The 14,017-nt window shown below is 38.5% G+C and overlaps 1 protein-coding gene across 1 annotated transcript in view; it reads right to left on the reverse strand.

Annotated features, from left to right (window-relative positions):
* Positions 1–14,017, reverse strand: part of gria1b (glutamate receptor, ionotropic, AMPA 1b) — a 54,739-nt gene that overhangs the window by 16,205 nt on the left and 24,517 nt on the right. Inside the window, exons 6-11 of the mRNA XM_081391523.1 lie at positions 12,737–12,895; positions 12,260–12,427; positions 10,051–10,155; positions 9,594–9,704; positions 6,666–6,872; positions 5,166–5,632 (exon numbers count right to left, since the gene is read on the reverse strand). Coding sequence (XP_081247649.1) covers positions 5,166–5,632; positions 6,666–6,872; positions 9,594–9,704; positions 10,051–10,155; positions 12,260–12,427; positions 12,737–12,895 — 1,217 coding nt within the window. The remainder of the gene's footprint in view (positions 1–5,165; positions 5,633–6,665; positions 6,873–9,593; positions 9,705–10,050; positions 10,156–12,259; positions 12,428–12,736; positions 12,896–14,017) is intronic.

Here is a 14,017-nt window from a genome sequence, read left to right on the forward strand (position 1 = left end):
ATTTTAGGGATAAGTTATGGGTAGGGATATGAAAGTTGTTCCAGGTCCAGGATCAACAAAATACATTGATCAAGGAACATTTCTTATTTGTCAAAATCATGGTGACCCTAAACTAATGTTACAGCACTCAAGATATGTGCTTCAAATAAAGCACACATCTCTCTGCAGACGAACACAGGCGGTTTCAACTAACAGGTGGTTTTTAGCAGTCAGAATCTAAAAAGACAGTTCACGTAAGCATACTGTTTACATAGCCTAGCTGCTGCAACACTCAAATGTGCTATGAAATGCTACAGTGTTGATGCTAGTGGACGTGACAGTGATAGTGAATTATATGCATAGTAAACAGTCTGCAATTCCCACTTCTGGGTGAACCACTAAAAGAGGAGCAGCAATCATACCGTGTCGATTTAATTTATAAACCATCAGAGCTGTGTCAGGCTGCTGGGCTTCAGCAATTCTCTACTCACATTTTGCGCTTGCTAATCATCTGTGCCATCTTCTCATGAGTTCAGATTATGGCACAGCTCGAACCGAGTTAATTGCTTTGATTGCCCGTGTGCTTACTGTAGCTTCTCTATTTGCTACCGGTCTCTAGAGACGTCAAAGAGACTTTGTTTTTGGCACCTTTATAAGAAATAATGAATTAATGAAATTCCTTCATAAGCACCTCATCAGAAACTAATCAGAATCAGAAAGGCTAGATGAGGTAACTGGGATTTTTATGAAGCAATGGCACAGATGAGCTGGAGTGAATAACAATGTGAACAGTCAGAGCTCTGAGTGGCAGCTCTGACATTTGTTGAGGACAAACACATTTTCTGTCAGAGATAAATACTGTAAGCAGCCTGGTGCCTTCTGTCTGGCCAACACAATCCTCATTACCAAAACAATCATGCCAAATAACTTTTTTTTTTTTTTTTTCAATAAAGGATTCTGAGATGGTTGACAAATAGCCTCACATTCACATTACACCTTTATGTAAAACCATAACTGCCGGTATCACAGACAAGGCATAAGCCTAGTCCCAGACAAAAATGCATGTTTGAGCTGTTTTAACTGAAAATAATTTGCATTGACGAATCTTAAAATATGTCATTGCCATAGTTTTGTCACAAGGTGCACATCAATAATTATAAAAGCTACTTAAATGCCCTAATTAAACTAAGGCCAAATCCTGCTTTAATCTAAGCCTTGTCAGTGAAACCAGGCCCAAGAATATTAAAAAGTTCAAACTATTACAGACACAACTGCCCACCAACACAAAAACTTGTTTAACAACAACAAAAAACAAAACAAAATACTGCATAAAATCGTTTTCTTAATCAGTACTTTTGTCTTGTTTTCCAGTACAAATATTTACACATCTGTCATAGAGAGAAAACATTGCCTTGAATTAGCACAACTTGCATGTGCAGCATGAATATGGCAACCTGTTATTATTAGGGGCCAGGCACTGAAAGTGCGGAGGCACCTCTTGAAATCATTGGCATTCTTATTAGGGGCCAAGCACCGAAGTTGCGGAGGCACCTATTGAAATCGTTGGCATTCCTATTATTCTTCTTCTTCCGTTTCTTCTTCTTCTTCTTCCGTATGGAAGTCTATGGCAGCCCATAGAACCGCTTGCGGGAAAGTTCTGAAATTTGGCACACTAATTTTGGACAATTTGGAAATTTTGACAGTCTGAACAGTCATCATAGCAAATTTGGAGTCTCTAACTCAATCCCTCTAGCACCACCAACTGTCCAAAGTTTCACTCATGTTTATGCTAATAACTTTTGAACCGTTAAAAGCTAGAAACAAAAATCTTGTTCCTTGTTTCCTCTGATTCCTCGGCTCAAGCCGATTTGATTGCATCTGTCATGGAAATATTTCCGCCATTTTGAATTATCAGAAACACCTACTTTTTCAAACTCCTCCTAGACGGTTGCTCCGAAAATTGAACCAGATCATCTTCAGACCATGCCAACAAAAAATTATGGAATTCAAGTTGATTCGTCAAACCGTTCTTGAATACCGCGCAAACTAATTTTATGTAGCGCTTGCGAAAACAGACTTGGTACATGTCATCACAAGCATGACCTGAGACGACATACTGCGTTTCGGCGCAGCGCCACCTACTGGTCCGGAGACACGAAAAATGGCTATTTTTGCTTATAACTTCTGAACGATTTGTCCAAAAATTCTAAAAGTGGTCTCATTAGATTCAGGGCGTCATGCCGAGTCGACTAATATCTAATTTTCCCATATCGGCCATTTTGAATTTTGTACAACAATGCTGTATTTTATGAACGCATGAACGTATCATTATGAAACTCGGTATGGGTCATCAATACGATGCCCTGAAGGAGCCTGAGAAGTTTCAAACCAGCACTACCTAGTCGTAAAATACATTTTTCAAATGCTTATAACTGGTTGTGGCTGACTGATTTTCACGGGAGTCATCTCCTTAGGTTCCTGAATCCTTGCCGAGTCCAACGATACCAAACATGCTAGGTTTCGCCTTACTGTTTGTGTAGCATTGTGATTTAGCACTTAAAAAACATTGCCAATATCTTCGAAACGGTTAGACTGATCGAGACGAACCCACTGTAGGAAGTTTGGAAACAAAGGTCGTTTGAAAAATGCTAACACCCAAATGTCGAAGTTTTGATAGTAAGTGGCAAAAAAATCCAAAGTCACCCATGGGTCATTAATATAAATGTCTATAACTCTAAAACAAAATGAGATATTTTCACCAAATTTGACACACACATGTTTGGGCTCACTCTGAGAACACATAAAAAAGCGGAACTGCACCACTTGGTGGCGCTATAATAGAACAAAACAAGGACATTAATTACAATATAATATCATGATATTAAATGCTACACTTTACAAATGCATTGTGGCTATTCAGCTATCAGGTTAACCATAAATGAAGTTTTATGTAACAAAGTTCGGGAGGAGCATGTTCAGGTAATCATCAACTTCAACACAAGAAGAAGCCAGTATAAATAAAGCCTTCCCTCACCTCCTGTCTCATGACAAAATTCTCAGCATCCCACCACCACCCCATCACCTCTCACTTGGCTGGGTCTGCTCATAGATACCTATGGTCTATACATTCATAGGGGGGAGTACTCAGGGGTCGGGCCGAATTCCGAGCTCGGAGCCCTCCCCCCGGACAGCAAGCCAAATACGCATTATAATTTTACATCAGATTTCATTAACATGTGAACTCGTGAAGCTACATTAGCATTAAGATAGCTTAGCATGCTAATCTGCATGCTTTTGAGTGCTAATTCTTACACTGAAGCCTCTCCTCAGTTTGGCAGTTTGATAAGTCATCGTCAACTGAGTGACGCAAGCTGCTAAACGACATGTCACGAGCTCCAAACCATTCAGGTCGTGAGTTCGAATCCTGTGTGGCACATGCCCAGACTGCAATAGGTACTGTGGCCAGAAGTGGTGCAGAGATGCTTCAGTTCCAGACATGGTGCCTATCTGAGTACACAAAAATAAGACGTGGCGCATACAAAAATTATTCATTTTGAGTTGATTCTCACTTGAATTATGGAACATCGGCATCTTGGTGGATGCATGTTTTCTGTATCAGTTATCAGAACTGTTATCAGATTAGTTATCATAAAAAAAAAATGAAGAATGCATAAAATATACTTTGGAGGCCATGAAAGATTGGACATGTTTCCATATCACTGTATAAAGCTCTTAGGTAAAAAAAACATGATGATTCAGTTCCATGTTAATTAAATCTAAGACTCTCTAGCCATAAAATCCAACTGAACTCCCTCACGCATTGAGAGCAGATCACAGAATTTCGAATGATTTCATAACAGCCTCATTTCTACCCAGAACTTCAGCATTCCTCCTTTAGCTCAAAGGGGAGGTGAAGATTTTTTCCATGGAAGTCCTCAGCTAGCATGGAGAAACACTGTCAAGCTGAGTGCTCTGACTCAGACAATCACATCTGTCATGAAACGCTCTCTGGCAGTGTAATCTAATTTGAGTGTGTTGCTTCCTTCCCTCAAGCCAAGGATATACATGTCCAACCAAAATGTCAAACACTAGCAGAGGAGCCAGCACACCCAGAGGCTCAAGGCCAATCTGCACATAATGAGGCTAGAAGACCCTATCAGGGGTGTCAGCACTAGCCTAACCATTGGTTACGGTTATACTTTCCTCATGACTAATGCTAAAAAAAAAAAATTGTGAGAACAAGCGTCAGTTCAGTCAAAGAGACAGGGCAGAATCAAATAAGGTGCCAGGAGTAGAAAGGTCAGGGAATTTTGAGCCTCAGGATGATTCCTACATCGGATGATTCCACAGAAACATGTGACATAAACAGAGAAAGGTTTACTACTACTTCAAAACAAAGACCTTGAGCGAAATTTGAGAGGTAGAGACAGTAATAAACTTTATTATTTGTTTCATCTTTTTAGATGCATAAGCTGCTATATGTTTTCAAGGCCTTAATTAATCAGGCTTTGGTTCTTTAATATTGAGTGCACCATTAATGCCACCATTTAGTGGCTCTGTATTGTTTGGATAATTACTCACAACTTTTTAAATAATGTTTTAAATGTGTAAATTAACAATTAGACAGCCAAAAATATTTAAAAATATAAATCACAAAACAATATTGGATAAATATAAATGGCATATATAACATCAACATAGTTATATAGTAATATTATATTATAAAATACATATTTATATTATAAACAAATGACCATTAGTAGTAAATGTTATTGTTGTAGTACATTGATCATGTAGTTAGTATGTCATAATAATAGTTATGTGTCAAAAAGCTGAAATAAAAAAAATAGTTCTGCATATATGTTATCAGACAACATAAAATCTGTATCTGTATTAGTCATAAAAATCAGTCAATATCTAATCTTTACCTTTAAAATCTTTAAAATTATCAAATCTTCTATCTTAATATAACCTGAGAGTCTTTTCATCATGATGTGCATTTCAGATGTAGTTCAGGGACGGTGTAATGCAGCAGGCGATTAAAGAGATCATCTTTATTTTATAACCCATTTTCTCTCACACAGATGTTGTTTGTGGAGTATGAGCCAAATGAAAAAGTAGCAGTGGAAGATGAAAAAATTATGACAATGCTTATCAAAATGGCTCTTTTTTTCATCTCCACCTACCTTGGAGAGATATCACATCCTTGCTGCATAAAGGCTCCCAGGGAAAACCACAGGCTGTTGAAGATCCCAAACTCATTGTTGTGTTCAGGTTGCTTCTCCTGCTTCTCCTCTCGCTGATTCTGATTTTGACCGTGCTGATTTGGTGACTGGTTGGCCTCTGATGACGGTGCTTGGTTCTGGTTCTGGTTTTGCTGCTCCATTCCATCCTCTTCGTCATCTGCGTGCCACTCATACGGACTGAAGCGACTCACCAAGAATAGAACCACACTCACGCCAATGTAGGCAAACACAATACACATCCAGATCTCGTACGCTAGTGGGTCCAGGAAGGAGAAGACACCTGGCTTGGACTTGGTGGGCTTCTTGATCATGATGGATATACCTAAGCTCATGAAGGGCTTGGAGAAATCGATGACCTCCTCTCTGACCAAAGTGATGGTAAGGGGGGCGACAGCTACGTCTGCTTTCTACAAGACAATATGATTACATATTTAAGCATGGATAGAGTGCCTCTTGACATTCAAGCATAACATTCATGTTTTCAACAGCTTCTCAGAAAGTGATGAAATCAAACATTCAGAATGTGTTTCACGAAGCTTTGTGATCCAGTTTGCATACAACAAGGCTGTTCCTCTGTAGGTTTTCAGAAAACACTAGAATTACAAATCAAGCGCAAACCAACAAAAAGATTTTCTACCATTTTAGAAGCAGCTGAACATATAAATAACTTCAAGTGTTATGAATCACCACAGAGTCAGTTCTACTCAATGCTGCATCCTCAAGAGAATCCCTCATACATTACGCTTCATAATAATGCCATATTTTCTTCAAGCAGAAGAGAAATCTAACGAACACCGCTTGACAACACTGAGCTGGAGTGTTCGCATTTAGCCCAATAAAGACAGACTACATCTGACACTGCTTAGCATTCCAAAGCCAATAATGCTGCAGCCTTAGGGTAAAAATCCACTGAATAAGAAACGGAGTGCCTACAAAAGCGAACCTCACATGCATCTAAATTTTGCTATTATAAATTATATCTATTTGCCTTCGTTAGCAGTTATAAGACTCTTTGTTATGTTGCAAAATTGCCAGAAAGTCAGACATTGCACTAACATGCTCTGACAGTAGAGAAAAACTACTTCATAAGTGATGAGACAAAAAACTTTTGTTCAACCTGAGGCATTGAGGTTCGGACACACCGTGTGCTGCTCTCTTTTCTGCGGCACTCTTTGCCAGCTTTGCTACTTATTTCGGAAAAGATTTCTGTCACTGTAACAAATCTTACCACCAAGGAATGGATAAAAATGCAGCTTTAAGCCAAAGTGACTCTTAATGTATGCTAGAGACACAAATTTAAGATGTCATGTCTGTAAAATAAAATAAAATTAAATGATAAAAAAAAAAAAATACAGACAAACACGAAAGGCTAAAATAATTAAATAAATAAAAATCCTTACCACACTGAAATGACAACAATCAGAGATAATAGCCACTTACGCCATACACTAATTCTCCAACCATCCCATTCCACATCAATGTCTCTGCGTCTCTGGCTCCATACTTTCCGTCTCCCACGAGTTCTAGCCTGTAGGAATAGCCAACGTGCTTGGCGATCTCTGCAGCCAGCTCCACGCAATATCCCTCATATCTGTCATTCCCCACCAGCTGCTCATGATTCTTCTTCAGCATCACATATGGAGATTCCTAAGGATGAAGAACATGTTTCAGGTGCAGGTTATTTCCCTTTTCGTGTGGTAGCATGGGCCAGATCAGTCTAGTTGTTTGGTTACTCCATGATTCAGAGTAGTAGGAAGAGGCTTGAAAGGAAATCTTGCATCAGCTACATCAAATGTTTTCTGCATTTTTCTGCATATTTCTTGGCTTATAAATTATTGAAGAGTTGCATTTCAGCTCAATCTTATAGAATGCACAGAACAACATCAACTGAAAAAAACATCCAAAAACAATGTAGGTACATGTACAGTACAGTATATATACTAGGAGTGTGACGAGACACTTAGCTCATGAGACGAGACGAGACATGAGATTGGGTTCACAAAAACGAGACGAGATTTGTGCACAGAATTTTTAAGAAATCCTCAGTGACAAAATTCATGACTGGAAAAATAGTCTGCAGGTGCTATTTGAAATGAATGTCATTTCAGTTCTATATTCTGAGTATGAATTATCATATGCATTGAATGACAACCATATCCAAGCACCGTAAAAGGTTTTGCCACAAACTCAACTGACTGGCTTCTCTCATGTATGATTTCACATGAGTCTCTTTAGACCTTACTCATACTGTACATGAATTATGAGCTTCCAGAACTTCTGATTGAGGCTGTGTGTGACCTCCTTTCCACAAATTGAACAAAGAAATAAAAACAGTATAAAAAAAAATAAAAATTCTTAGTCTTAAGTGCAAACAATAAGTGCAACTATAATAAAAGCACTCTTTCAATATTCAAAGTGCTAAGAGCTAAGAGCACAACTACAACTACACAGCCCAGCCTAAGATAGGTCTGATATTGGAAGACGGGCTATTGTATGTAGCCTAATTTGCGTGCATTAGGGAGCTTGCGTTTTACTTTCGCTTTCAAATTCGCGATCACACGTACTCTGTGTATAGGGAGCGGTGGTGCTGAATGCGCATTCTACAAGAAAAGACATTTATCAGACACTTTGGCTCTGTTGCACAATGAATCCACCGTCATGGTCTTTCTTGTCAGTCATCTCGCCTTGCTCTCGTCACGTGTTTAGTGAACCGTGATTCCCGCTGAACTGTGTGCGACTCTGCAGCTTGTACTGGATGAGCAAAGGAGATGTTTACAATAGTATACAATTAAAGGCGACTGTTATCCAACTGAAATTAAATGTTTTTTACTTCTATAAAAAAAGCAAAACGACAGCGGAGGCAAAACTTTGCAGTGTCATATTCTATGCTAATTTCAACCTCATGATCCGTCATGCCGATATCGCTAGACAGCTTTTCACCTCCATGAGAAATCTTGTCACATTTTAATATCGTGAGATCTTGTGGCATGAGATCTCGTCACACCACTAATATATACTTACAAGTACATATATGAAATGTGTGTAAGAGGAAACACACTACTATAAAAAACAATACAAATCAATACTCCAGCTGCCTAACCACAGTCAAAGAAGACTCCTTAAGGGAAGAGGGTATTTCATTTTGGAGTTCCAATGAAATAAGATCAATAGCCACTCAACACTCTCGAGTCAAACCTCAAACTGTGCCCGTAATGAGCAGAACAGTAAACCCAGCATGGCTCAAAAGATTCACACTACCTCTCACCTTCCTGAGAGGATGGTGATTCACCCCAGAGGCAAAGAACAAACTCTTCTGAGAGAGGGATCATGTGGTGACAATTTTTGTAGAATTTACATCATTTCTTAGTATGAAACAAATAATAACCTACAAGGAGCACAAAAATATCACAATGTACACTGCGACAGTAGTGTTGTTAAGGCTTTTTATGTCTTTGTTGTATGCTCTAGCAAGTTTGTGGCTACAGAGTAAAATGGGAGCAAATGGACCTGAAGGAGAGCAGCCCAGAACCTATTTTAAATATAACTGAAACCCATTTCAATCTTAGTTAAAAAAAATGAATAACCATGGTCATTATAGTTAACTGAAACTAAAATCATAAAAATAATTCTTGTTGCTTGAAATCAAATATAAAAACTTTTACAGCTAAATTTTATTACAGCTAGATTCCAAGGCAGCATTTCTCATTTTTACTTAGTTTAACTTGATTTACTGAAATAACTAAAACTGAAATAAAAATGAATATAAAATATATATTTTAGATTAAAAAAAGAAAACAACAACACTGAGTAAGACTCTTTATCTCTAACTATATATTTCACAACTTTGACTTAAATATCCTTTACTTTTATTTTAAACTCACAATTACCCTTTATATTTTTACTTTGAGGAAACAAGGCATATAAAATGCACAGACAGATATAAGCCATTTGTAGTTTAAATGAACTGGTAACAATTCATTGCCTTGCACATCCTTGCAGCCAATGGAAAGAATTTGGGTTGAAACTATCCGTTAGGATAACCAAAACAATCATGTTCAAAATCCTGCTTAGTGAGAACTGGTGAAAAAAAATTGCACACTTCAGCTTAATGATACTCACCTCAGGATCATTATGTGCTTACAAACACAAATTGAAAACATGCACATCATTTAATCTTGATGACACTGATGACTTGTAATCCACACTCATGTGACACATTTCCAGATCAGAACAGAAAAAGTCTGAAGAGCCATATGGCCGTATCTTTTGAATTACGCTTTAAAAGAAAAATGGATAAAAAGAATAACTAACTGTAACTCTACTATTTTTTCATAACAATTGTAGTTGTTTTAGTATTGAAAAACTCACCAGGATGGTGGTGACTACGTAGGTCCGGTTTTGCAGTCCGAATGACTCATTGAGTACGTTGCTGTAAGTAGCTGTGTTCACATATTTCTCATGTTGGTTCCAGTAGCCCACCTGCAGGCAGAAGGGAGGAATATCACAGCAGTGCACAGGAATTTCAGAGACACTATTTTTAGAATGTTAAATATTCATATTGACGGCTTAAGAGGAGCTGTAATCACATGAAATGCATACACGGCTCTTTAAGCCTTCCTGTGACTAACACTTCATTCGCTTTCACCACAGTCAGTGCTAAAGTTTCAGGCACAACCTCAGGTTAATCAACACAAATCAAATTTCTGTCAGGAGAATATCAAGCACTGACGCGTTTACAAATTTTGAGTGAGATTCGGTTATTGGGATGCATTGGTTAGTGTGAACCCCATTTGTGTGCAAGCCAAGAAAAAAAGATTTGATTTACTTTCAAGGGTCCATTTGGGCCAAATTCCATCACACTGACAGTGAAATTGGTCCGATGTCCTTTGTCATTAAACTGAACATGTCCTGTAAGTCCTTCAAACTGCACCTACAGAGAGAATCACACATAATCGGTTTGTTCATAATTTCATTTTAGCACACACAGAACTTGATCAGATTTCCATTGTTTTACAAGAAGCCAAATGACAGTTATGTTTTGGCTGCATTATTAATCAAAATAAAATTTAAATCACCATATGGCTTAGGGCGATTAGCAAATCGCAAAGGCTGTGATTTAATTAAATAAATATATGCACTACGTGTTTCAGATTGAAGGGCAGCACCGTGTTCATTTATACACAGTAAATGCTGCTCCACACAAACTCATCTTTGCATGTGCTCTGAGTTTGGGAACATGCATTTGGAAACGTAATATGCACCACCTAAAAATAATCACAAGCACAGCAAACTTGGAGCTTAAAAAAAAAAAAAAAAAAAAAAAAAAATCAACTACATTTTTCCCATTTCCCATTTTTTCTGTGCATTTTAAAGGAGAACTCGGCAACTCTAGCGAACTCTAGTCACTTCTTCGCTGATTTTCTGTTTTGTTGCCGCATGTTTTCCCCACGAGCTCCCCCTACAGCTGTGGGGGGGCGTATATTTCACAACACGGTCGTAAAAAACTCACTTGCGGCGGCCTCCTCCCCCTCTCTACCGCTGCTCATGTGCGTTTGTTTTGATCGGAGCAAGCCAACTGTATCATGTGGAGCTATGTCTGACTACCGAGGTGGGTAATCTGGTAATACATCATACATGCGTGTGTTTATGTCGAATTGCCATAAAGCAATTCGTGTTTCGCGCTCGTTCTCGTTTCTCACGAGACTTCCAATTTCTATCTTGCCGGGACGGTAGTCCCCAAGTTGCAAGGTTGGTTTTCCGCCTGGGAACGCTGGCGGGAGCGGGGAATGTCACCAATATCACCAGAACAGGTTGTTTAACCATCCAAATGATTTCTAGACAGTTTTATTAAGTTAAAAAAGTTACCAAGTTCTCCTTTAAATGCTGAATGGCCAGATCTGGGTGATCAAATAGGCTCTGCTCAAGCCCCTAAAAACGTTTGGTCTTGAACCAGAATCCCAATAAGAAAAGAAATGCTGACAAGGAGTTTGTCTAAAATGTTGGGCTGTAACTAACCATTATTTTGATAATCGATTAATCTGTTGCTTATTTTTTCAATTAATTGATTAATCGGATGAAAAAATCAAAAAATTATTATACATTAAAATATTTTTTTATTATTAAAAATGAATTTTATTCCATATCCTGCTCAATGCTGTGAATGTATCTATGCAGGCTATGCTGTACTTTATAAGCAAGAAAAGGGTCAAATACAAACAGTACATTCTAAACCTAAATATAACAAACAATTTTTGAATAAATTATAATAAACATAAAAGCACAACATTTTTACTTGCAAGAACACTGTGTGTGTTCACCCGTCTGAACATAGTAATTTTACTGTAATTGTAACTTTACTGTTAGTGCTCTCATAAATATGATTACTTGTGTTACATGTAGAATTTTAAAACTACACTTAGTTTCTAACAAAACATATTTTAGCAAAATGTATATTTTAGTCAGATTTACTGCGCTCCGTCTGTTCGACGTGTATGCCCGCACCGGGGCTCGTTCATTGAAGTCTATGAAGTTTAACAAGACTCGCTTGTTGTCAGAATATGCTAAATGGAAATACTCGCGGGACTTTCTAACATTTACAGATAAGGATATAACCATAAAATGTAAGTTATACACTGAGGAAAATAAGAGACTGTCTGATGTTTCCAAGCACAGCGCGCAGACGCCACTTTTCATTATCGATAATACTCGATTTTATCTATTAGCCTTACTAAAATAATTGTATTTACAAACAACATATCTTTGAATGATTGCCGAGAATTTCATCAGATAACCGATGAAACAAAAGCAGCTCGTTATTGCATAAACACGCTGAATCAAATTGATTTGGATTTTAAGATGACCCTGATGCTTTGTTTGTGGGCAGGTTATATAGAAGCGTAGTGTGTTATTTCATCATTCGGTCCTTAAGTCAGTAGAAATACAAGACCAGTTCTGAGGTTTACAGGTCCCCCGAACAAGTACCAGCTCTGGCATGAGAACTAGCATTCTTTTGGTGCAAAAAAGGGTCTGGTTACCTGCTGTAAAGCTCTCTGAATGTCAATGCCCTGGCCCCAGGGTGCAGGAGGGTTAGCCAGACACTCTCCTGCATTCCCTCTGCGAGATATATCAATGCGCTGCTTTCTCAGGTTCTGGAAAGCAGTGGCCATGACAGTCACCCCATCATACGTGAGTGCTCCAGTGTACTGAGACGTTCCACAGACATGGTTTCAAATGAAAATTTAGGAAAAAAAGAAAGGAATTTATTCACAACATTTGGATTTCACAGTTAGTATCTTGCCCTGCTCAAAAGACCCGCATATGTTGGTATGTTTGTTTAGTTTAAGTAGCAACATTCCCTTGATCAATCATCTTTACCTCTAAAATGCATTACCTATGCTGGATCAAAGTGGGAATTCAAGGTCTTTTCAGCAGGATACATAGCTTTTTAAGTCCATCATGAGAACATTTACAATTATGTTTTTATGACTCTTATTTTTAAGACCTTGCTTTACCTTGAGCCTCCTTTTGGGACTTTTCAAGTCTTTACTGTCAAACACCAGCCAGTCCTGTATTGTCCGGCTGACAGTAGGATTTGTGTAGTTCATGAGCTGGAAGCCTGTCACATTGGCACCTCCCTTCCTGAATTCTGTGAGATTAAGATCCAGAAATCCCTGAAGACAAACACATCAAAATCTCCATTTATTCACATTTTTAACATCCAATTATTACCATTGTGTAACATAGAAAGTTTCAGGACTTTGTGTACTCTAATGAAAAAAGAATAACCAAATGCAATAATTTTATTCTCAGAACTGTTAAGAAATGGTTTCAGGGTATTATGACTTTTGTAAAGTGAGTTAAAATCTATTGCAGCAATAAGTAAAATTTAACAGAAAATAGTCAAATAGAGCTACAACACACAATATGAACCCATAATTAAAGTCAGAACACTTTTTAGACATAATTACATCCTCTTAGACTAAATCTTAGAAAAATACCCAAGGGCTGTATGGTTATCAGTATAATATTACATGGATACAAGAGAGTCAGTGTTAGCTAAAGCTTGGGACACACCAAACTGACGGCAAAGAACTAGCGCTGATGAAAGCCGACTGTGTTGTCGCCTCGCGTCGGGGTAAAAGGCACACTTGACCACACCGAGATAACTACTGCCGACTGTCAGCTAGAATGCGCGTTCTGCGCCTGCGTGTAAATGAGACAACTGTCTATTTCTGCAGATATTCGTCTATATTCGTCATTCAAACAGGGAAACCGACGCTGCAAGGAACCTATTTGCCAAGGAACACTCAGGTAAGATGACGTAACATTAGAACAGCCTTCTATCTGTCCTGTTTTGACTTCTTTGCTCGCTGTTTTGCTATTATTCTCGTGCACTGACTCGTTCACTAAGCTGAACAGCCAATCAGAGTTCCCTCCTTCACTGACAGCCCGACGCCGATTCAACATGTCGAATCGGCCCGAAAAAAAGCAGATGAGGACCAATTTCTGCCGACGGTGCGGAACACACTGAGAAAACTTAGTCGGCCGACGCACAAAAACTGCCCGACGGCCGTCCGTCGGCTTGGTGTGTCCCGGGCTTAATGATAAAGTGACTGACATGCATAGACATACATAGCATGCTGGGTAAATATCATATTATCTGTGTGATAACAGCTAATTGAATCTGTGTTTGTGTGTATCTTTGCTCATTTGGGTGTCCCATGCAGCGATGAACCCCAGGGGACTCTATCATGGAAAGTGTTGCATCCTTGCAGCTTTCATCATAATTGGTT

Source organism: Scardinius erythrophthalmus (genome assembly GCF_964197995.2).
Source record: "Scardinius erythrophthalmus genome assembly, chromosome: 17".
NCBI classification, from domain to species: Eukaryota; Metazoa; Chordata; class Actinopteri; order Cypriniformes; family Leuciscidae; genus Scardinius; species Scardinius erythrophthalmus.